Consider the following 24,583-nt stretch of genomic DNA (forward strand, 5'->3'; position numbering starts at 1 on the left):
AAGGTTAGTGTGGAGAGGGGCTGCAGACCCCTTTACTTCTCCCAGCTATTTGGGGTAGATAGGTTCTTTTGGGGCTACACCAGTCTCTGTCAATAGGAAGCACAGCAAGCAGTCTCCAAGCTGCTGCACTGTCCATCTCTGGTCTCTCCAAGCTGCCACCTTTCTATTTCTGGGCTCTTGTATATCCCTCAGAGTCCTAGACCATGCTCCTCTCCATGCTGCACGAGGGAGGCTGTCACCAGCTGGCAAATACCATGCCCTGCAGGAGGCAATTATCAGCTCTGGACAAACTAAAGCCTGAACTAAAATCTCATACTTGGGATTAAAACAAAAACAGATTTACATAATATAACCAAGTTTTTAAAGAAACCAAAACTTCCATTACATGATGGGATTAGTTTAAGTATGTAACTAGCTTTTGGTAGAAAGATCATTTTCATAATATTCTACCAATCCATGAGCATGGGAGGCCTTTCCATTTTCTAGTATCTATCTCAATCTTTCGAGATTTAAAGTTTTCATTGTAAAGTTCCTTCGCCTTCTTGGTTAGAGTTACTCCTAAATATTTTATTTTCTTCTAGGATGTTGTGAATGGGAGTATGAGCATGGTCTATTTTATATTTTCTATGGAAAAGCTGACTATGCCAAAGTGGCTGATCCTGCCACTTTGCTGAAATTGTTGATCATTTCTATAAGCTTTCTGATGGAAATTTTGGGATCTTTTATGTCTATCATCTGCAAATAGGAATGCTTTGATTTTTTTCTTTTCTTATGCATCTTTCTCTAATTTTCTTCTCTTGCTCCAGTTAGTGCCTTGAGCACTGTGTTGGACAGTAGTGGGGAGAGTGGACATTCCTGCCTCATTCTGGTTTTAATGGGTCTATTTCAAGTTTTTCTCCATTTCAGGTAGTGTTGCTATGGGTTTGTCCTGTTTATTACGTTGAGCTATGCTCCTTCCATTCCGACACTTTCTAGGTCTTTATCATGACGTTAAGGACTTTTCTGCCTCTTAATAATGTGATTTTTGTCTTGAAGTATTTTTTTTGAGTTATTACATTTATTGACTTGGATATGTTAAACCATCCCAGCCTTTCTAGGATAAAGCCAACTTGGTCTTGGTAAATAATCCTTTTTGTATATGCCTATACTGATGTGCAAACATTTTATTGAGGATTTTTGATGCATGTTCACCAGGGATATTGGTCTGTAAGCCTTTTTTTTTTTTTTTCTTATGTCTTTACTTCACTTTATAATTAGTTCAGTACTGGCATCATAGAAGAGGTTTGAGAGTGTACCTGCGGTTTCTGTTTGTTTGATTACTGTAAGAAGGATTGACTGTAGTTTTGAAAGTCAGTAGAATTCTGCAGTGGGTCCATCCCGGCCTGGGCTTGTTTGAGTTGGAAGGCTTTTTCTTACCGGTTGAATCCCCTCACTTTTTCTGGGTCTTTTTAGATTGCTGCCATCCTTGGTTTGTTTACCTATAGTGGTTTGGATGAATCTAGAATTTAGTTTTTTGTTTTTGTTTTTTAGATTATTCCAACTTGGTGGAATACATGGGTTGTTTTTGGTGGGGGGGTTTCTTTGTTTGTTTGTTTTTAAAACAAGGTCTGATTGTGTATCCCTGACTGGCTGGAAGTCCTTGTGGAAACCAGCTGGCCTCAAAGTCAAAGAGATCTGCCTGCCTCTCTAACGCTGGGATTAAAGGTGTATGCTACTTATACTATGCTCTTTAGGTGTACTTTTTAAATCAGTTTTGGTTTCTTATGGCTCTTCTCTTTTCCATTCCAATCCCTTCCAACACCCCAACACCAGGTAGGAGAGAAAAAGGGTTAGTGAGGAGATGGGGCAAAGTTCTCGTTAGCTACTTCCTGCTGCTGGTTAGGATCCTCCAGTTTCTTGGGGCAAGTCCATTCCTCCTTTCAGCAGATCTCCAGCTTCTCATCAGGGTGTATCAACAGCAACCAGCGCAGGGGGGAAGCACCAGCAGCTCTCTTCTTTCTCAGAGCCCCCTCAACACTCTCTGGGCTCTGGCCTTTATTCCCTCTCAAGGTTCCTCAGCATTAAACTATCTTCAGCTAGGAAAGAGCCCCTCTCAGAGCCCACTTGAGGCAGATAGTTTACTGCTCTGCACAGTCTGAATCAGGCCTATATCCCACACCTGGGATTAAAACAAAAACATGTTTACATATCATAAACCAAAACTTCCACAACAATGCCCATATTTGGAATTCCTGTTTTTAAAATATTCCCTTATAATCTGAATATCTTTCTCTGGCAGTATAGTTTTTGCTCAGGATTGCTTTGACTATCCAGGATCTCGTGTGGTTCTGATTTGGGGTGGGAGTGGGGGGCTCATCTCTTATCTTGGTTAGTTAGGCTAATAGTCTGTCAATCTTGTTTATATTCTCAGAGAACCAGCCTTTAGATTCATTGATTCTTTGCATTATTTCCAGTATGTAGTTCATTAATTTCTGCTCTGATTTTTATTATTTCTTGCTATTTACTAGATTTGGGGTTGTTTTGTTGCTTTTCCAGATTCTTGAGCTTTATCATTAAGTCATTTATTTGTGCTTTTTCTAATTTTTTAATATAGGCACTTAGAACTATAAAATTTCCTCATAGGACTGCCTATAATGTATCCCAGCAGTTTTGTTGTGTTTTGTTTTAATTTTCATTTAGCTCCAAGAATATTTTCTTTCTTGATTTTTTTTTTCAGTAATGAGTTATTTAATCTCTACAGCTTTGTGCACTTATTGGAGTTTTTATGTATATTTTATTGCATTATTGTTAGATATTTTTGACACAAGAGTCTCTCTACATAGCCCAGGCTGCCCTGGAACTTGGTATGTAGACCAGGCTATACTTGAACTCATAGAAATCTGATGTGTGCCCCCATGTCCACCCAACTTAGAGATTGTTTTGTTATTTTAGAGAAGCTTCCTTGGAGTGCTGATCAAGTCTGGTCTTTGGTGTTTGGGTGAAACACTCTGTGGACACCTGTTAAGTCCATTTCATGTGTAACATCACTTAATTTTGACATTTCTCTACTTTTGTTCAGATGACCTATCTTTTGGAGGAAGTGGAATATTGAAATAACCTAGTGTTAATGGATTGATGTCAGTCTGTGCCTTTAATTCCAGTAGCATACTTTTCATGAAATTGGCTGCAGTAGCACTTGATAGTAATGTTGTATTAGTTAGTTTTGTATTGGTGTGAAAAAACCCCATGATCAAGGTAACTTATACAAGAAAACGTTGGATTGGATGTATGGTTCCAGAGGGTTAGAATTCGTGATGGAAGCGTGAAAGTGTGGTGGCAGGAACAGCCGAGAGTTCACATGTCCAACTGACAGGGGGCAGAAGGCACATTGGGGATGATGTGAGTCTTTGGAAACCTTAAAGCCTGCCCCAGTGACTCACCTCCTCTAACAAGGCCACACCTCCTCATCCTTCCCAAACAGTTCAGCTAGAGACCAGATACTTAAACATGAGCCTGTAGAAGCCATTCTCATCCAAACCACCACAAATGTCGTCTTGTTAACTGTTGCCTTCATCAGAAATCTTTTTTTCTTCTGATCAGTTTTAGTTTAAGGTCTATTTTGTCAGATTGTAGGATATTGATGTCTGCGTGCTCCTGATTTCATTTGATTGCAGTACTTTTCCCCACTTTTTTATTTTTTACTTTTTAGTAGTACTGATATTTAAAGCTGAGTTTCTTATAGACAACAGAAACATGGGTTACTCCATTCAGCCACTCTGTGTTTTGATTAGAGAATTGATGCTATTACTATTTAAAGTTATAATTGAGAGATGTTGATTGCAGTCATTTTGTTGTGTTTTTTCTGTTTGTGTTTTTAGTTGTATTTTTTTTTATGTTTCTTTAGTTATAGCTTGATTTATTTTTTCTTCTTACAGTTTTTTTTTTTTTGGCCATGCTTCAGTCTGAAATATTGCTTCCAATATTCTGTGTAGTGTTGGTGTGCTGGGCTGAGTTCTCTTAGCTGGTTGGGTCATGGAAAGTTTGTCTATCTCCTTTTAATGTGGCAGATAATGCTGGGTACTAGTGGAGGTTGGTGGTCTTTCAGAAGCTGGAGTTCCAGGCTCTTCTGGCTTTTGAGATTTCCTTTTAGAAATCGGCCTGAGCCAGGCATGGTAGAGCACACCTTTAGTCCCAGCAGGCGGACTGCTATGAGTTCAAGAACAGCCTGGTCTACAAAGCGAGTCCAGGACAGCCAAGGCTACACACAGAAACCCTGTCACTTGGCTGTGTGTCTTATACTAGACTGCCTTGGGGTAGCCCAATGCAGAAGCTGTGCAACTGGAGCCAGGCCAGGTAAAGCTGGTCTGTGAACTGCTTGGTTGGACCTGAGCCAGGCAAAGCTGTAGGCTGGAGCCAGGCCTGTGGGTGTAGAGATGGCAGCTGCAGTGGATGGGTGTGGGGAGGAGGGACTTACCAAGCACAGCCAGTTCAGGTTAGAGGAGGCCAGCCTGTGTGTGTGCAGATGGCAGGGGGTACATATGGGGTACCTCTTTTTCTTTTTGACGACAGCCATTCTAACCAAGGTTGTGTCCCTAGTATGATTAGTGACGATGACCATTTTTTTGTGTGCTTATTTGACATTTTCTATGCCTCCTGTTGAGAATTGTGTCAGCTGCCATTTTCAAAAATCATTCTTTATGCTGAGTTGTTCTATATTCTGGATATTAATCTCTTCTCAGATTAATAGTTTGCAGATATTTCTTCCCATTCTGTAGATTGTCTTTCCACTCCTGATTATTACCTTTGTTGTGTAAAAGCTTGCTTTGGTTGATATAATCCCATTTTTTATTTTGTGCTTTTATTGCCTGTGCTTTGGGGATCATATTAAAAAAAAATCTTTGCAGACTAAGAACTTGAAATTGTTTTAACTTTGAGATTTTACACTTAAATCTTTGATCTGTTTGAATTAGTTTTTATGTGTGGGAGATAAAGCTCTAGTTTCTGTGCTGTACATATACCTGTCCAGTTTTGGTTTTTTGTTTTTTCTTTTTTTTTTTTTAAGCTTTTTTTTTTTCCCAGTTTATATTGCTTTTTTCTTTGTCAAAACGATTCTGTATTCTTTTCTGTATTTTTTTTCCTTTGGCCCATGTGACCTTTCTTCTGCCAGTCTGGACATAAGAAGGCAGCCCATGCCCTCTGGGTATGTTTTAAATTCAAGTACTTACTATATTGTCTCCAGCATTGTAATCTGCACCCCCAGGATTGCTGGTTCCATACATCTTTTTGGATGTCATACAAATTTTAGGAGTTTGTTTTTTATGAAAAAATGCAATGGTATTTTGGTAGAAATTACATTGAATCAGTAGATTACTTTGAGTAGTATAAACATCTTAACAGTATTTATCCAAGCCACCCATGAACTTGGTGTGTGTGCTTGTATGTACGTGTACGTATGGATGGATGTATATATCTTTTTTTAGTTCTTTTATCAGTATTTTATAATTTTTGTTTTGGAGATCATCTACTTTATTGCTTAAATTTATTCCTAGGTACTTTTTTTCATTATGTTGTGAGCAGGATTGCTTAATTTCTTTCTCAGAAATTTCATTAGTGTTTTATTAAAAACTTGATTTTTATATATTGATTTTGTATCCTATAAGCGTACTGAATTTAATAGTACTAAGAGTAATTTGGTGAAGTCTTTAGGTTTTTCTGTGTATGACAATCTCTTTCTGAAAACAGGCATAAGTTGACCTCTTTTCTTATTTGCTGCATATTTTTCTTGTTACTCTGGCTAACATATCTAATACTTTAAGAGTGGTGGAGGTGAACATCCTTGCTTGTTCTGATCTCAAAGAACACAAGACAACTTATAAAAAGAAAACATTTAATTTGGGGCTCACAGTTCCAGAGGGTGAAAGTTCATGGCAGGGGCACAGCAGCAGGCAAGCAGGCAGGCAGGTTTGGTGCTGAAAGTTTAGGCCTGACCCACAAACACAAGGCAGAGAGAGGGGATCTGGACCTGGTGAGGGCTTTTGAAACTTCAAACCCTACACTTCATGCCACCCCTCCTCCAACAAGATCATACCTACTGGTCCTTCCTAAACAGTTCCACAAACTGGGGACCAAACATTCAAATATATGAACCTATGGAGGCCATTCTCATTCAGAGCACCACAATACATGTCAGGGTTCTGTAACATACATGATGTTCTGAGTGCCTGTTTTGTTGTTTTCTTAAAAAGGTATTTGGCAGGTTGTGGTAGTAAATGTCTTTGGTCCCAGCACTCAGAAAGTAGAGGTGGCTGGATTTCTCTGAGTTTGAGGCCAGTCTGGTCTATATAGTTAAAGTTTCGTATCAGTTAGGAATACATAGTAAGCCCTGTATAAAAATATAAAACAACAACAAAAACCTACATAAAATAAATATAAAGACAGCTGATCTTTGGAAGGGTCTCTTACTATTGTGCAGTGTCCTGAATTAGAGGTAGAGAAAGAGATGTTTCTTCAGAACTGCCCTTATCGTGAGAACATGTAAAAGAAGAATGTATTTCGAATTTGGGTTTTAATTATTTATTTAATTATTTACTTACTTACTTATTTATTCTTGACACAGAGTCTCCCTGTACAGCCCACTCTGGCTTCAAACTGAAGATGATTCTCCTGTTTCAGCCTCTTGAGTGCTGGGATCACAGGCATTCATCACCATGCCCAGTTGACTATGTTTATAATGTAGAAAAGAAACACAGATTAAATTTATGGGCATGATATGAAAAGAAAGAAAAGCTGATCCTGGCTGTTGACTCCACTTTTTCCATGGTACTGTCTGTCATCTTGGAGTCAAAGTGGCGCTCTCTAGAGAACCTGATGTTATCCTGCCTCCCAGATGCTCACAACACACTGTGCAGCTAAGGCTTTCATGGTGCTTCCTGATACTTTGATCAGAAAACATTTGGAGCATCAGAGAGAGTGTGTGTATATACTTAAGAGATTATTATGTACATGTAGAAATAGCTGAAGTTCATTCTTTTAGTCAGATCTAAAGGTCTGAACTTGATTCTGTCTCTGACAAAGAAGAGAATGGGGAGGCTAGATTGATCGTTGAGCAAGTCAAGGTGCTTCCTGCTAAGCTTAGGTGCATTTTTTTTTTTTTTACTTCCTTTTGTGAGTTGTGTCAAGGAAATGATGCTAGGAATCATCCTTACCTGAGTTACTCAGGGCTTTACAAATCCAAATGGGTGAGAGAGGAAGAAGAGAGCCTGGATCTAAATATTGTGTACGTATGGCATGAAAACAGAGGGAACCACTGGGGGGAGGGAAGGGAACGAGGGAAGGTAATGGGGTATGAATGTGTGCAGAGCACAGTGATAAACACACATGAGGATGCTATAAAGAGCCCAATATTTTATGTTCTGTATAATACTTGTTAAAAACGTAAATGTTTTAAACTCCAAGTTCAAAGAATTCACAACAAGCAGTCAAACTGTGGTATGTGAGAGTTTTAATGGTGGGCCCTCCATTCCATTGTAAGAAATTTCAAGAGTACCAAATAAAAACCTCTTAGCATTAAAAAACAAACAACAACAAAAAAGGCTTGCTCGTGTGAGAAGTAGAAACAGGAAAAGCTGTTTCAGACTCTAGGTTGGCAGGATTGTAGTTCCTATCTGAGGTAAGCCAGAATTTATTTCCTGGTGCTGTCACTCCCTGAGTTCTGGGTCAGGCTCCTTTACTTTATTCCCTCCGTGTATTCCTCCTTAAGAAACTGGAGCACACAGGGAGAGGTACTGCCTCAGTGCTTGCATAGAGTAAGCACTTGGTAAATGTTGCTGTTGTGATTTTCAGGTAAAAGTGGTGGCTACGTGTTTTATAGTGATGAAGAAACCTAAAATAAGCTAGCAGTAAGTAAAACTAAATTTAAATTATAAAGGAGAAGATGTATGGTTTGGATGATGTGTGGTTTAGATTGATACTGATTGGTGTTTTGTGATTCATTATTTAAAGGTAAAAGTATAGAGCCAGGCAGTATGACACACACCTGTAATCCCAGCACTCAAGAAGAGGATTGTAAGATAGAGGTCAGCCTGGCTCAAAAGAATTTTTTTTTTTTAACAGAAATAGGTTATGATTTCTATGTGGTTCTCTAGTCCAGTGAGGCAATACATAGTGAATTTGGCCAAAAACAGTAACAAAGATAGACGATTGATCACATACTTCTTGAATTGAATAGAGCTGTTGAAGATAAGCTCTTTATGGAGATAGCCTCACTGAATAGCTAGACAGACATCTCAAGCATATCACCATCCCACCTTCTCTGAAAACAAGTCCTAATTATTCCAGTGCATCTTTATCGCTCCCAAGAAACCATGAGTCCTCCTCAGCTACGGTGGCTTCAGAGAGACCACAGAAGTGCGCTTGTTCTGCTCTGTAGCTCTTCTCTCTACAGGGCACTGTATTGGGCTCTCCATGGTGGCACCAGGCCCTCATGAGAGTTCATGCATAACCAAATAGACTTTGTTTCAAATGACCTTTTGTAACACTAGAAAATCAATAGGGTAGGAAAGAGGACCTCAGCCCCAAAGAGTACCTACAGAATTGTAAATGGCTACAGTGTCCTTAAGAAGTAATGTTCAAAGCCATAATATACATGATATACATAATATACAAACTCTAAATAGTGTTCATGTTGAAGAAGTGATACAAAATAGACAAAGGTAAATAATCTCTTTAATGATAGCAGAGGAAATGGAGGAGAGTGATGAAGGAATTCCTGATGTGGCAGGGTTTGGTAGCTCATACCTATAACCCCAGCAGTTAAGAGTTGAGACAAGAGGATTGCTGCAAGTTCAGCCCAGCCTAGGCCACAAAGTGAAACCAGTCTCAGAACAAACAAAACGACAGGCAGAAGGTAGGATAGCCATTTTACTATTGTAAAATACTGAGACTTTCTTAATTTAGTAGATGTTTGCTGAGCTTCTCGTGTGGAGATGATAATGATAATAACTGGCATTTGAAGGCTGACTTTTTCCTGGACCTGTTTCCTCTGGTCTGTAAAGTAGCCCCAGACCAAGACAGTCATTTATGGTCAACTGGAAACCAACACGCACGCTAAAGTTCTGTGGGACAGATGTGAAAAGAGGCACTCGAGAATCACAACAGACTTCCTGTGCACACTCCCTTTGATTCACTCTGAACACATCTCTCTCTTGCAGGCATCCGAAGTTGAAAGACAGCTCTCCATGCAGGTCCACGCACTCCGAGAAGACTTCCGGGAGAAAAACTCATCCACCAACCAGCACATCATCCGGCTGGAGAGCCTTCAGGCTGAGGTGAGGCTTCTGCGTAGCCACACCTGACACTGTGCACTGGGTTTGTGGATAAAGAGCCCTCTGAGCTTGGGAGTCAACCCCTGCTCTAAAGGCCTGAAGCATCTAAAGAGAGACATTTCTGTGAGAACTTAAATGGGGAACACTTGATCCTTGCTCCTGTGGGTAGCCTGTTGCTGGAAAAATAAAGATGTTGAGAATTATAGCTGAGGGACTTGAAATCATGAATGACCTTTCTTTTTTTTTTTTTTTTTCTGAATAATCTCTACAAGAAACAGCCTTGCTAGCCCCACACAGAAACTGGGGAAAAACATTATCCTCCTCTTTATGCCTTGTAGGTCTAGCTCAGTGCACCACCATGTTTCTGGTATCGTATAAAATACTGTCATTATTAACCCACCAAAAGCCCCACAGAGTGTAACAGAAACTTGTGTTTTATAGAAACGGATATCAGCGGAGGATGCTGGTTAGAATTAATAATGAGAATATCTCGTGTGGTACCTGAAACATGGCGGTGCTATAACACGTGACGCCAGACCGTGGCACCAAGGACCTGAACTAGACCAGGGCAGAAGAGTGTGGTGCTTGGGGAATAGTACTGTGAGCGGCGTGGGTGCTGCAGACGGAGCGGGAGTCCCACCAGCAGAAAGGGGGCTCCCCCCAGGGCAGACTCCCATCTAATCCACTCTAAGGCCTTCATCCCCCTCTGGGCTAGTCAGACTGTGAGAAACAATGTAGAGACAGAGAAGGAACCCCCCCTTCTGTGATGAAGGGATCAGCCGCTGTGGTCAGCCCCGAGAAACCTTCCCCGAGTCATAAGTGACCTGAGGATGTTTTTCCTAAAGTCTGTCAATATCTTCTCTTTTCTGCCTCCAACTCCCTTCTTTCCTCCTCTCCCTTGGAATTCCTACTGATATTGAGCAGCAGGTTCTTGAAGTAAGTAGAGATGCTCCAGTGGGGCTTAGCATGCCTGTCTGTGACCATTTGTGTGCATGACTTGCCATTCAACTGCCCTGCCAGGCGCTCGCTCCTTCAAGTTGCCTGCCTTCCTCTTTGCTCCACCTATTCACTTTCTCTAGCCCCTCAGGAACAAGTTTCCCAGGAACGTTTGCCAGATTTGGTCACAGGTTTTAGGGTGGATAGGGATCGAGTGAAGAAGTTGGCAGCCTAAGGCCAAACTCTGGCCTTCATCTGCTGTTTGAAGGGCAAAGCTGTGAAATCATTCATTTTAAACAAGTAACTTCATAAAACCTGGAAATTTAAGTGTTTCTCAGGAGCCAGTTATGAATCAGACTCATGTTACCTCATTACTTTACTGGAAACCTGGGAAACAAAGATGATCCATGGGAAGGAGAATTGAAAGGTCAGAGGGCACTTAAATGAAAAAGAACTAGAGTGAAAATCCCCTCTGCATGGGTAAGTCTACTTCAGAGAGAGGAATAGTGGGCCCATTCAGCAAAGGGGCCTGCTCCTTTTGGTCTCTTACCCAGGTGCACACTTGGGAGACAATATTTCTTTGTTTGGACAGATACCTGATCTCTTGGACAAAGGCCATATGCCTCACTTCCCCAGGATAGCATCCTATCTGATTGATTGGTGGCCAGGGAGGACCTGTGCCCTGAGCAAAACTCTAATGCAGAGTGGGAGCAGCCAGGAGGCAAAGGGCAAGGTGAAGCCCAGAAGATCTGGAACAAGACAGGCACTTACTTAGTTCTCCCCTAGGAAAGTCCTGAGTTTGGTCCCCAGAACTTACTCAAGGAAGAGCCTTCAGACTTTCCCCAGGCTAGACTGCAGAGAAGAGAAACATCTTGACCATGGCAGGAGAGTATTTACAAGCATGCAGGTGGATGAGAAACCATTATGGCAGGGGAAATAATAGATGGGAGGAGCAAGGATCTTTAGGACTCCAGAGTCACCCCGCCCCCACCCCTTCCCTCAAAGCCAGGACTACTTGGGAGAACTCTCTGGAGCCCCTGAGCATTGTGGTGCCCTGGATAAGGCATTTCTGGCCTTGAGCATTGACTGAGCTTCCTCCCCGCAAACCTGGAAACCAGAAAACATTGGACATCTCTTTCCTCAGCTTTGCCCCTGACACTGGAGAGAGCAGACAGACTGTACATGTGTCTTGACACCGACTTAAATGTGTAAAAGGTTTAGCCTTTTCCATAGAGTGAAGGTTGCCTTTTCCCACAGACTACAAGTTAACCGTGAGGTCACTGCCTCATTCTGTCCAGGGCTGATGTAGACACTCTACCTTCTGTACCCTGCTAGCATCTCGTTAGCCAGGGCTCTGGGTCTGAGCTGGGATAGTAGCACCAGGGCAGTCAGCAGTGGGGAGAGGAGGCAGAGTGCCTGCTTGCAAGAACACAGGAATGGTTAGGAAACTTCCTGGTGCTTGTGACTTGAGTTGGCAGATCAGGTGCTGCTCTCCAGGCCGGGCAGAGCACAGGCAAGGTGGGGCCTTCTCTGACTTATCTCTGGAATTTACAGAGTACCAACTATCCTTCCTCCGCCTGGCAGCCCACATTCTGGCTTCCTGCTGGGCGGAACGCCTACCCCTTCCCGAACATCTTACTAAAGGGAGGGCATTTAGCTTCAGCCCAGGGTTACACAGCTCTGTTCTCCAAGATGAGCCCCAAGTTTCTGGCCACCATACCCAGAGACACGTAACCTTCACGTTTGGGGCTAGTCCCTCCTCCCACGCTCAGCCAGATAGAACTCCACACCATCCTGTGCTTCTCCGTCTTTTCAGATCAAGATGCTGTCGGATCGGAAGCGGGAGCTGGAGCACCAGCTCAGCGCCACATTAGAGGAGAATGACCTTCTTCAAGGGACTGTGGAGGAGCTCCAGGACCGGGTGCTGATCCTAGAAAGGCAGGGCCATGACAAAGACCTGCAGGTACTGTGCAGAGATGCCATTGCATAGAGCTGGGGCCAGACAGTGGGAGTGCTTAGCCAAAAAGGTCGTGAGGGCAGCACCACTGCTGGTGACCAAGTAGGTGACCCTGAGATCTCCACATGGGTCTTGTAGTTCCCCCGGGGACCCTACCATGCCTATAGGTGGGTAAGTACGTTGTCCTCAGATCACCCCTTCTGTGTGTTATGAGCCACTGGTCCCTGGAGCAGTGTCACACAGCTCTTTCTGGGCTATTGATGCCAGAGCATTCAGACTCCTGACCTCCTACCTAGCATTTGTGAAATCTGCTGGAAGACTTCAAAGGGAGCCCGTGGATCTCTGTTCTCACCTTTCAGTGCTCTCTGCTGCTGCTGCTGCCGCCCAGCACAGGGATTTCGTTGGCTGGCGCAGAGCAGAAACCAAGAGCCTTCCCACAGAACCCAGCAAGCATACTCAGCTTCTGCTTGCTGTCAGGAAACAGCCTGTTGTTAGGCCCCTTTGTGAACCTAACTGGTATTTTCTAACCTCCTTAAGGCAAACCGCTTCTTAATTATGTTTGCCCTTATTTGGAAACCACTGCTAGGCCTCAGCTGAAAATCCAAGCTCATACTTGAAAGAAATAACCTCCAAAACAGAAAAATAATCTCCAAGTCTCCCCCAGAAATAGGGGATATCATCTGTTCTCAGGGTGCTTTGCTGGGCTGGCCTGGTTTTAGAGAGTAGAGAACATTATTTCCCTCTGAGTGTGGTGGGAGAGTACAGTGAGTTGTGTTGGTGTCATTTGTGGGAAGCAGCAGTTGAGCAGGTAATACTTGAATACCAGGTGAGTCTACCGAAAGACCAGGCCACAGAGGCCCCACTGGATTCAGAGGGAAGCTGTTTAGAAGTTCTGATATGGGATAACTATTTAACTGAAGCTGGGCATGGTGGTACATTCCTGTGATACTTGGTACTTGGAGGGCTGAGTCAGGAGGAATTGAAGTTCAGAGTTAGCCTGGGCTATATGGCAAGTTGCAGGCCATGCTAGGCTGTATAGAAGTTGTCTCAAATAATAGAAGGAAAACCTTCTGAGTCTGAAGTCCAGTAACAAGCAGCACCGTCCTAAACAGCTGCCACCAAAGCAGTTTGCTTCTTTGAGGGACATTTAGCAGTTTTTTTTTCCCCCTCTGTGATTTTTATTTTTTCAACTAATAACTTTCCATATAGTAGGGCTGTCTAGAAAATGGGCCTGGGCTGTAACTCTGGGGGTTGGCCAGCAAGCATAGACCCTAGTTTCTATCTGCAGGACCACAGAAAAGGTGGTAGGGGGTCGTGGGCAGAGAAAATGATGCTGGTTCTAAAGCCTCACTTCAGGTTTTGAGATGGAGAGGACTTTGTTCATCTTTCAAGGTCGATAATGGTGAGTGTGTTACAGGTCACTTTCCTGTAAATGGAGAGCTTTCCTGTTCTTCTAAAGCCTTCAGAAAACAAACCACCTATCCAAAGTCAAATACCAAGTCCTTGACAGAATGGAGACTAGAAACCTCCCACACTCCACTACAGCTGGTTTGCCTGTTGCTCATTTGCACTTGTAAGTCCACATTAGACCAGCTCTTGGATCCCCATGGAGCATCCTGTCTAACTGAGGTAGGATGAAGAGAAGAAAAGGAAAAGAAATAGCCCTTGCCAAAAAGAAACTTTCAGCTTAAGTCGTGAATTTGCAAATGAAAATTATTTCCACTGGCTAACCAGAGACCTGGAAATGGAGGGCAAAGCCAGGACCAGTGTGGATCATCAGGTGCTACCTGGTGAAGGCGGACTGCGTGTAATGTAGCATCAGGAGCCTGAGGTCACGCCTGCCAGCTGGGCCACACTTATACAGGGCCCCTGCAGATCAGGACACTCCTACCATTCTGGAGGGTCATATTGTATATGATCCTCCTACCTGTGTAAGTGTTCCTGTCTGTGCCTCTGTTTATGTAAAATCTCTTTAAGTTGTCATTACTTACTAGTGTCCTCCAGAAAGCCTGTCACCAAAATGGCCTCAGCTGACAGAGGAAAAAAGAATCCAGCTGCCCCAAGTCACGCTTGCACAGTCCTAACCCAGATCTGTAAGGTGTTGAGTCAGTGGCCTTGGAATGTGTTTAATCCCTGGATTTGAAATCCTCAGAGAAGGGAGGGGTAGGAGGCTGAGCAGTAAAGGCAAAGGCCTCCATCAGCAGGGGAGCCCCTTTGATCTGCTTCACTGTGTGACTGGGTCCTGCTGTAGAAACCTTTTTTACATTTTTGTGTGTGTGTGTGTGTGTGTGTGTGTGTGTGTGTGTGTGTGTGTGTGTGTTTTGTGTAGGTGCACATGCCACAGTGTACATCTGGAGGTCAGAGAAGAAGTTTTCTGAGTCAGTTCTTACCTTGGATCTCTGGGATCAAACACAGGTCATCAGGCTTGGTGGTGAGAGCCTTTGCCTACTGAGCCATTTCTCCCACTCCAAAACAGACTTTTAAGCTTCTGATCAAATTGAGCTGTGAATTTTTGTTTTTGTTTTAAGGCCTTATAAGAGGGATTAAAACTCAGGGTGTACTCACTTCATAGCAAACATTTTACTAAACTTTTTTGTTTGTTTTGGTTTTGTTTGAGACGGGGTCTGATGTTAGGCCTGGCTGGCCTGGAACTTGATAGGTAGGCCAGAGCTGGCCTTGGCTCTCGTTAGTCCTCCTGTGTTTGCCTCTTCAGGTGCTGGAGCTGCAGGCATGTGTTTGACTTTGCTAAATGGAGTAAAATACTTTGCTCTGATACTCAGTGAAGAAAGTAGTTGTCCTTTTAAGGGGCACTTAGCCCCTTACGGAAGTGCACAGAGCAGGCCCCCACTCACTGTCTTGGGGAGAAGACTTTGCTCTGATTCTGACTGATCATGTGCAGGGAAGCCAACCAGGTACCACCAGGTACCATCTTAGTCCCTTCTGAGTCAGGAGGGGAGAATGTCCTCACTTCCGCTCCTTAGTACAGTGAGCTGAAACTTACTACACTGTTCATCTCATCCTTCTCCACTCATAGAAATACATTGTTGTCTTCTTATACAAAGATGCCTTTTTTTTTTTTTTTTTCTTTTCTGGTTTTTTGAGACAGAGTTCCTCTCTGTATCCCTGGCTGTCCTGGAATTTGTTCTGTAGGCTGGCCTTGAACTCAAGAGATCCACCTACCTCTGTTTTCTGAGTGCTGGGATTAAAGGCATGTGCAACCATTCCCATCTAGATACTATTTCTTACTTTACAGGATTCCTATAGTTACCAGGCTCTGCCATGGTTTGATTTGGGTTTTCTGCACATCTGTCCAGGTGGTGGATCAGTCACTGAACAAGGAATGAGGCACCTCCTGGCCTTTTGTTCTCTTGCTGTTACAGTTAATTAAATACCTTTGAGTGTGCATGATTAATTGAACTAATTGTGTCCAGTGTGTGAGAACTTGTATTTAACTGTGGGAACTTCTCCTGCTGAGATGTATGTGGAGTTTCCTAGAGAATAATTGTAAAACAATTTGCCACTTAATATGCTGCTTGTAACTGTGCCAAATGCTTCCTAGGAATGTCTCTTTATTCCCTATAACCCTATTTTGTTATGTTTTGTTTTTCTTTCCTTCCAAGTTTTTCCAAAACTGGGGCTGGAGGAGTTCCCACTGTACCAGCAGGAGTTGCTGATCAGGGACTAGGCAGAGTAGCTGGCCAGTTCTTGTCATCCTGTGGGCAGCTGGGCTCCAGCCCTTTCTAGTTAGGGCTCATTCAGGCCACTAGCCAGCGTCTCCTGGCAGCGATGGGCTGAACGTCAGGCTCCAGGCACCTACAGTCTCTGAAGCATGAGAAGCAGAGCTCTGAGTTGCTGCCACCCACCCACAGCCCCTGCCGCTGCAGGAGACACAGCTCCTTAGAGGAAAGCATGAAGAGAGCACCCTCCACCCCTCAGTGCTGGGCTGGAACCTTGGCATTCAGGGGCACTCCAGCACTGCACTGTGTTCCCAGCCCAGCCCTGGCTGTGTTAACTAAGGCCGGCCTGAGTGTGGGAAGTAGGTGTGTGTTCCACCACACCCGGCGGATTGTTCTTTTTAACGAAACGGGATGGCTTCAGAAAGACCATTTTATAAAAGAATAAGCTTAAATCCCAGGAAGTTCTTTACTCTCACTAACCTCTAGTCAGAAAACGTGGGGCTGGGGAGATGGCTCAGAGGTTAAGAACACTGGCTGCTCTCCCAGAGGTGCTAAGTTAATTCCCAATAACCACATGGTGGCTCACAACCATGAGATCTGGTGCTTTCTTCTGGTGTGTAAGCACACATACAGGTAGAATGTTGTATAAAAAAAAAAATAAATGTTTAACAAAAAAAAAAGTGTGTGTGTGCACATGAATATGTAGACACGTGGATGCATGTGTGCACATGTGGCTGCCTTAAGTTGGTATTGGGAGTCTCCTTAATCTCTTTCCCTCTTAATTCATTTACTTATTATGTGTGTGAGTGTGAGAGCCCATGTGGTACAGAGCTTCGAGGACAACTTTCTGGAGGTGGTTTCTCCTCCGCCACTGCGGGTTCTGGGAAACATCTGTTAGCCTTGCATGGCATGCACTTTCATCTGCTGATCCAGAACCCGCCCCACTCTGTCTCCTTCTTTTTAATAATTATTTTTTAACTTTTGTGTGGATGGGTGTTGTGCCTACATGTGTGTCTGTGCACCATATGCATAATGGTACCCTGGGCTCCAGAAGAGGGCATCAGATTCTGTGGTTTGGGCCTGAACACAGTTGTGAGCCACCATGTGGGTGCTGGGAGTCAACCCTGGGTCTGCTGGAAGAGCAGTCAGTGCTCTTAACCACTGGGTCAAGCTTTATTGACTGAGACAGCATCTCCTACTGAACCTCTCGTTTCACTGGGAGTGTACGCTTCAGAATGGAATTGCTTAACCACTGGAGAGTTAATGTTTAACTTCATACAAAAAACTGCTAAGGCGGGCTGGTAAGGTGAGTCAATTAAAAGCTCTGACCCCACATGTGTGCCGTGGCAAGTGTATATCCATTTTCCTGCACACACATAATTAATGCATGATAAATTTTAAATTTTTTAAGAAGAGGAAACTGCTAGGGACTTCACTAAGTGTACGCTTTCAGCTCCCGTCAGGAGTGAGGACTCTGTCCACATCCTTGTCAGGGTTTGATGTTTTTTCTGTTATTGTAGTGACTGTGGTACCTTATCTGCTGTGGGGTATTAGTGTTCTACTGTGAAGGGTTTTAGAAAGCCTCAGCACCAACTATGCCATCGCCCGACTCTAAAGCATGAGGACATGAGTTCCACCCCTCTTGCTACACTCTTGAAATCCTGGCAAAGGGGGCCAGAGTCAGGCAGATCTCTGGAGCGCACTGGCAGCCAGCCTAATCCTCAAGCCCCCAAACCAGTGGGAGCCCTACCTCAAAAAACAGGTGGTTCCCAAGGACAGTAACCCAAAGTTGCTAGCATTTCAGAGGCTGAAGCAAGATTCCAATTTTGAGGCCACCCTGGATTACATAGAGAGGCTCTATCAGAAGAAGAGAAGGAAAGGAATTTAAAAAATACCCAAATCTGCAATAGTTAAATTATCCATTACTTCACAATGCCATAGTTTCCCCCTCCCCACCCGAGACATGGTCTCATCATATAGCCCTGGCTGTCCTGGAGCTCACTTTGTAGACCAGGCTGGCCTGCAGCTCACAGAGATCCGCCTGCCTGCCAAGTGCTAGGATTAAAGGCGTGCACCACTAGGCCCAGCCTAATTTTTTTTTTTTTTAAACCAAGATACAAACTAGAAGTCTCTCGCCCTTAGTTGATTTGTTCATATCTTGAGACTCTTGCTTGGTTTTGTTGTTATTGCTGTTGAGACAGTGTCTCTCTTTAACCAAGCTGGTCCCGAATTCAGGACCTTCCTGCCTCTACTCCCAAGTATTTGGACTAGAGGCGAGTGCCGCCACACCAACCCCTTGGGTCTTTTGAATCACTGGGTTCTCCATTAACCTTCCCCCTGAGGTTACTGAAGGGGTAGAATTGGAGTTGTTTATTCTGTCTAGTTTCCAGAGCTGGGTCCTGCCGACTATGTCCCCCATACAAGCTGATACATGTTCCTCCTGCTTCTGCTTTTCTGTGAGTTGGTGGCAAGTCTAGCAGCAGGGTCAGGTCCTGGGCACCACTTGCTGTGATTGGGATAAGCTGCCCAGCCTTCGCTCTCTTCCCCACAGCTGCACCAAAGCCAGCTGGAGCTCCAGGAGGTACGAATGTCCTACCGGCAGCTGCAGGTCAAAGTGGAGGAGCTCACAGAGGAGAGGAGCCTGCAGAGTTCTGCTGCTACCAGCACATCCCTGCTGTCAGAGATCGAGCAGAGCATGGAGGCCGAGGAGCTGGAGCAGGAGAGAGAGCAGGTCTGGCAGGAGAAGGGGCCCCGGGGTTCTCTGCTCTAAAACACTGTACTGCCACCCAGCAAAAGGCATGAGCCTGCATGAGCCTGTGGCCACAGGCCAGAGCAGTGACCCACTCACTGCATAGCCACTAAAACCTTGAACAGAACAGCCAGAACGCATGTCCTGCTCAGTCTCCCTCGGGCCTCTGAGGTAACACATAGCCCTTGAACACCTGCAGTCCATCCCTCCTTTGCCATTTGTCTCTGTGTGCCTTCCCTACTCACTCCTTCCAACCAGTGCAGCTAATTATGTATGTCAAAGTACTTTACATGGCAGATTGGTTAATTAAGAGGGTGAGAGAATAGGGAAAATAGCTGGTCATGAATGAGCACAAGAAGACTGAGGCGGAACAGTCAGGGCAGGGCAGGTTGCAGGCTATCCAGGGTTACATAGTAATCTCAAAAAGAATTGTGTCTGGAGGTGGTAATGCACACGTTTAATCTCAGCACTTGAGAGGTAGAAGCAGGCAGATCTCTGTGAGTTCGGGGCCAGCCTGATCTATAGAGCAAGTTTTAGGACAGATAAGACTACACAGAGAAACCCTGTCTCGGGGGAAAATAAAGAATTGAAAGTTTAAGATGTACTTGGTCCAACCTAAGTATTATTTCCTAAAATATGTTTTAAAAAAACAAAAATGAAACCTTTGCTCCTAAAAGCAGATTTCAGGTATCTGTATTTTGGTTGAAATACTAAATAACCAAGTCCTCTGTAGAGTCTGTAATGACAAGTAACACTTTGTGGCACAGCTAAGACTACAGCTCTGGGAAGCCTACTGCCAGGTTCGCTATCTCTGCTCACACCTTCGAGGAAGTGACAGCGCCGACTCAGCCGTGTCCACAGACTCCTCCATGGATGAGTCCTCAGAAACCTCCTCCGCCAAGGACGTGCCTGCTGGCAGCCTGCGCACTGCCCTCAACGATCTCAAGAGGCTGATCCAGAGCATTGTGGATGGCATGGAGCCTACGGTGAGGGCCAACGACTGGGTCTGGCCAATGTACAGTGGCTGCTCAGTGCAGAGGGCAGAGGAAGCCTGAGCTGAAGCCTCCCTCATAGCTTGTGGCAGCGTCCTGAGCCATGAGTTAGAGAGAATCGAGTACCAGGAACCAGGAAGTCGCGCTCCATGGTGCCCTTCCTACAAATACCATGGCAGTGGTTCTTGGCTCTCCTAATGCTGTGACCCCTTATAGAGTTCCTCACGGTATGGTGACCCCAACCGTAAAGTTATTTTGTTGCTATTTCATAACAGTAATTTTACTACTGTTATGAACCGTAATGTAAACATTTTTGGAGCTAGAGATTTGCCAAAGGGGTTGTGATGCGTAGGTTGGGAATCACTGTACCCATGGCATAGTCCTTTTCTCCATATAGTTATGCATAGGGCACTGATGGCCTTGAGTTGGAAGATTTTGCTAAGGAACATTGACTAGAGAAACTGTATCTAGGTAAGACTCCCAACTTGCTCTTCTGTATTGGTCCTGATGAAAAGATGACTGTGAGTGGGCAAAATTTAAAAAGTAAGGTTTGTAGGGCATGATGGTTCATGACTTTCATCCCAGCACTCTAGAGGCCTAGCAGGATTATCTTTGTGAGTTTGAGGCCAGCCTGCTCTATTAGGGAGTTTCAGGGCAGTCAGGGATAACCAGAGAGACTATGCCTCAGAAAACCAAATAGAAAAGAAAGAGAAAAAACAAAACAAAAACTTAGGGCTTCTTTCCAGGAAAATCTCAGCACAGGAGGTTGAGGCGAACAGGGCTGTGAGAATCCCAGGCAAGGCCTCGTGTGGGGAAGAGATACTGTTTTGGCACCAGGGCAGACTGACGTTTCTACAGTGTCATGGTTTCTCCCAGACTTCTCTCTCATTTCACCCTCCCACACGGTAGATACTGCTCTCTGTTACATTAGAGGTGGTAAGATGACAGACGGATGTTTCTGTCTGACCAGCCTGGGTGGATTTGTAGATGGGGGGGAGGAGGCCAAAGTCATTGTGAGATGAGGAAGCTGTCAGTGGTATGTGCCATTCATCACATACACAGCTGCTTCTCCAAAGCTTGAAATACAAATGAACCTTTATAGGGTAAAATTAAAAGTGGGAATCTCTCTCCCTAGCCCCTACTTCCCTGCACTTGTCTCATCCTCTCTGACCTTCCTTCATTCCTCATCATTTTTCTACTCTCTCTGTGTATTAATGTCTGCCTCCATTTCTCTCCTCACTAACCGTTGCTCACTCTTCCCTTCCTACTGGCTTACCTTTCTCTGTCAGGGCACCCGGCGAATGGATGATGAGTCCTTAGAAGAACAAATAAGGCAGACCAGTGAGGACTCAAGAGCCCTGAGGGAGCTCATGGAGGGAGAGAGGGGTAAACTGAGGCAGAGCCTAGAAGAGCTGCAACAACTCCACAGTCAGGTGAGCACCCCCATTTCATAGTGCAGAGTGTGCGCACAAGTCCCTTACGTGCTCCCGGTTTTGTGAGATGCACTCTTTCTCCTTCATCACATCCTCGGGGGACTCTGACCCAAAGTTGAGGAACTGGGTGTCTTCAAGAGAAAGAACCGTCCTCATTCTGTGAGATTGGCAGAGACAAGAACAGCTGCTTCTGTCTTGGTGTCCTGCAGTGGTGTGTCCACAGAGCTAGAAGTCAGGCAGACTAGTGGTGGTGACCAATGAAAGCCACAGCTCACAGGCCGGGAGCTGTCAAGGACGGTTGGTCTTTACAGGTTGTCCACTTCATCACCTCTGGGAGCCTGTTCTCAGCTCTCGAGAACTTGGGAACTGTCACCCTTACTGTTCCTTTCTTGTTGGGTCACGGCTCCATCTGTCTGTGGGCACTAACAGACATTGATATTCTGATCTGGAAAATGTTAAAGGTGTGAGATGCTCCACCCGGAAAGAAGCTTTGAGACCTCCCCTGGGACAAGCTTCCTCTTGTCCAGAATTGGGTGCAGGGGTGACAACTTGGGGAGCACGTGCAAACAGTCCCACTTAGCTCCCTTCTGTATGTACCCAGCTTTCACCTTGGTAAACATTGCTTACACCTAAGAAACCTTCCTTATAAACCCTTGTCTCTTATACTGTCCTTTAGGAAAAATATAGGGAGGCCACGTACAGCCATCACTGCTCTGACCATGAGAGGCCAAACTACAAGCTTGTGAAGTCATAGCTGAGAATTGCTCCTAGCTAGATACTGGGCCGTGGCCTGGGTAGCCCAAGGCATGCTCCTGCATGAACTCTAAGACCCTCAGAGAGTGTCAGACTTCAGGACAGATCTCTAAAATGGAAGAGTAAATACAAGACAGTGGATCCAGCTCTCTAGAGGGATATAGCTCAGTGATAGAGAACTTGATTAGCAACTGCAAAGCCCTGGGTTCAATCTTCAGCACTCTCAAAAGGAAAAGAAAGAAAAGAAAATATTGTTTAGAAGTTCTTTGGAGTTGGGGGCACACAGCTTGGTGGCACATGCATGTAGACAGAATGCTTGGGAGGTGAAGGCAGGGGGATTAGGAAATCAAGGTCACCCTTAGGTACATCTCGAGTTCATGGCAGCCTAGGCTAGACACCTGTCTCAAATAAACCAAGAGGGGAAAATGTTGTTTAGATTAAAATTTGTATTGGTTGGTTGATTGGTTTGGAAATGGAGTCTCGCTGTATTGTGTTTCCTAGTCTTGAACTTTGGGGCTCAATAGATCCTCATGCCTCAGCCTCCAAAGCATATTTTAGTGCTCCCGACTTAAATAAGTGCTTGCTTATTCGTGTTTTGATAAATTTTTAAAAATTTTACTTCGGAGCCGGTCTTGGTGGCACATGTAATCTCAGCACTCTGAGGAGGCAGAGGCAGGAGGATTTCTTTGAGTTCAAGACCAGTAGCCAAGGCTACCCAGACAAACCCTGTCTCAAAAAAACAAACAGAAACGAAAATTTGTTTACTTTGGGCTTTTTGCTTATCAGAGTTAAAAACTCCCCAGAGGCCACGATTTCATTGAGAACTACAGCTTTAGTATAGGCTGCCCACAGTTTGGTATGGAACTTTAAGAAGCCATCTCTGCTAAGTAAGTTGCCTTAGGCGGTCAGTTGGTTGCCTTTAATCATAGCTCTCTAGATGCAGACAGATCTTTGTGAGTTCAAGGCCAACCTGGTCTACAAAGTCAGTACAGGACAGCTAGAAAAACAGAGAAAACCTGTCTTGAAAAAAGCAAAACAAACAAAAACAAGTTCAGTTGATAACTGGTTTAGGCCAGTTTCCTGTGAGCTTCCTCTCAGAGAGTTCCCTAAACCCCACTCATATCCCATGTGGCGTGTAGAATTGGACCTCTTTTTCCAAAATACTCAGAGGAAAAAAAAAAACAAAACTCAGCCACATCTGCATCCACTCATGTGACACTCAAGGTAGGGGTTTGGGGTCCAGGCTTAGCCCAGGGTGACTATCAAAATAGCAGCCAACACTGAGGGCTTGATAATTCTCATGCAGGGTTGGTTCACCATCTGCCGTGTGACCACTATATGCCTGGCACTGAGCCTACCCCCTGAGCACGTGTGATAGCTGTGTGGAACCCTGCATTCTAGGGTCTCTAACAGTGTTGGGGGCAGTTGGAACCGTGCTCTTTGGTGGAAGGGCACAGACAAGGCTAGCTGGGGACTGAAATTGCAGGAACAGCAAGGTCAAAGGTTGAGCCTCATCTAGTCAGTCATCCAGCCTGTATACCCATTACTTCCCCACTTGGGAGTGTTCTTTAACTGGACGAGAAGTCAGTGTGGGTATGCTGCACGCTACGGCCTCAGAAACTAACCAGACTTTTAAGTAAAAGTGCAAATTATCTGTTTGAGGCAACTTCTGTAACCAGCATGAAGACTTGCCTGTCACCCACCACTTCTGTGTCCTCTCTTCTTAGCATCCCCCGTGGCATTGGTGAGTACAAAGCAGTCACCAGCAGATGGAGTGTGTCTTCAGGATTAATTGTAGACAAGCACCCAGGAGCTGGAGAGAGGGCTCAGCAGTTCAGAGTACTTGTTGCTCTTGAAGAGGACCCAGGTTCAGTTTCCATCACCCTCATGGCAGCTCACAGCTCTCCATAACTCCAGTTCCAGGGACCTGACACTCTGTCCTGATCTCTGTAGGCACCTGGCACATGAATGGTACACATACATACATACATGCAGGCAAAACACTCATTCACAAAAGTCTAAAACATTTTTAAAAAAAGCAGGCATCCATGAGGTTCCCCTGCCCCTGCTCAGGTTGGCAGCCTAGGCAATAGGAGCAACTGGACAGCCTTTTCTGTGAATGGTTCATGGGAGGTATTCAGGGGAGCATGAGATCAGGCACGTGCTCAGGCCCGGCTTTCATAAATACTCGGTGTTCCGGTTGGCTTTCTGTTGTCGTAATAGAATGCTCATTTGGCTCACAAATCCCAGTCATAGTCCATCACTGAGGGAAGCCAAGGCAGGGCCTGAAGCGGAGGCCACAGAGGAGTGCTGCTTAGTGCTCCCCCTAGCTCACTCAGGCTGCTTCTTTCTAGAACCCAGGACTGCTTGCACAAGTGGTACTGTTCACAGTGGACTGGGCCCTTGATGAACGCTCATTAATCAAGAAAAGTGCCCCCATAGACATGCCTACAGGCCAATCTGATGACCGCATTTACCCAGTGGAGGTTCCTTCTTCCTGGATAATTGACAGAAACTATCCAGGACACCCCTTGGTATGCTCTGTATTCATCCTCCTGACCACTGCCCTTTCAGACCTACCTTTTTTCACAGCTAGCTTTGCATATTACTCAGCCATTTGTCTGTGCTTCCTAGCCCAGCCACCTTCCCGTGGTGGCAGTTTTTCTGTATGTGGCTTGAAAACAGGGTACCTCCTGTGAGTCATGGGCAGCTTCCGTATCAAGACATAGAAGTTCTAAGTCCTGGCCACTGTGTGCTTCTGCATTCTGCCAGCCCCTTGTCTCA

General features: G+C 44.8%; 1 protein-coding gene across 4 annotated transcripts in view; it reads left to right on the plus strand.

Moving 5' to 3' along the window:
• The window catches only part of Bicdl1 (BICD family like cargo adaptor 1), an 87,814-nt gene that overhangs the window by 52,084 nt on the left and 11,147 nt on the right, over nt 1–24,583 (plus strand). For 3 of the 4 annotated variants that reach the window (XR_009591505.1, XM_060382550.1, XM_021631780.2), the window contains exons 3-7: nt 9,189–9,305; nt 12,055–12,201; nt 18,424–18,603; nt 19,389–19,607; nt 20,903–21,046. Coding sequence is in view for 3 of the 4 variants with exons in the window: in XM_060382550.1 (XP_060238533.1) it covers nt 9,189–9,305; nt 12,055–12,201; nt 18,424–18,603; nt 19,389–19,607; nt 20,903–21,046 (807 nt within the window). In the remaining variant the exon portion in view is untranslated. The remainder of the gene's footprint in view (nt 1–9,188; nt 9,306–12,054; nt 12,202–18,423; nt 18,604–19,388; nt 19,608–20,902; nt 21,047–24,583) is intronic. The other variant, XM_021631781.2, reaches the window with a different exon arrangement.

The sequence above is a fragment of the Meriones unguiculatus genome, chromosome 4, assembly GCF_030254825.1.
Source record: "Meriones unguiculatus strain TT.TT164.6M chromosome 4, Bangor_MerUng_6.1, whole genome shotgun sequence".
NCBI classification, from domain to species: Eukaryota; Metazoa; Chordata; class Mammalia; order Rodentia; family Muridae; genus Meriones; species Meriones unguiculatus.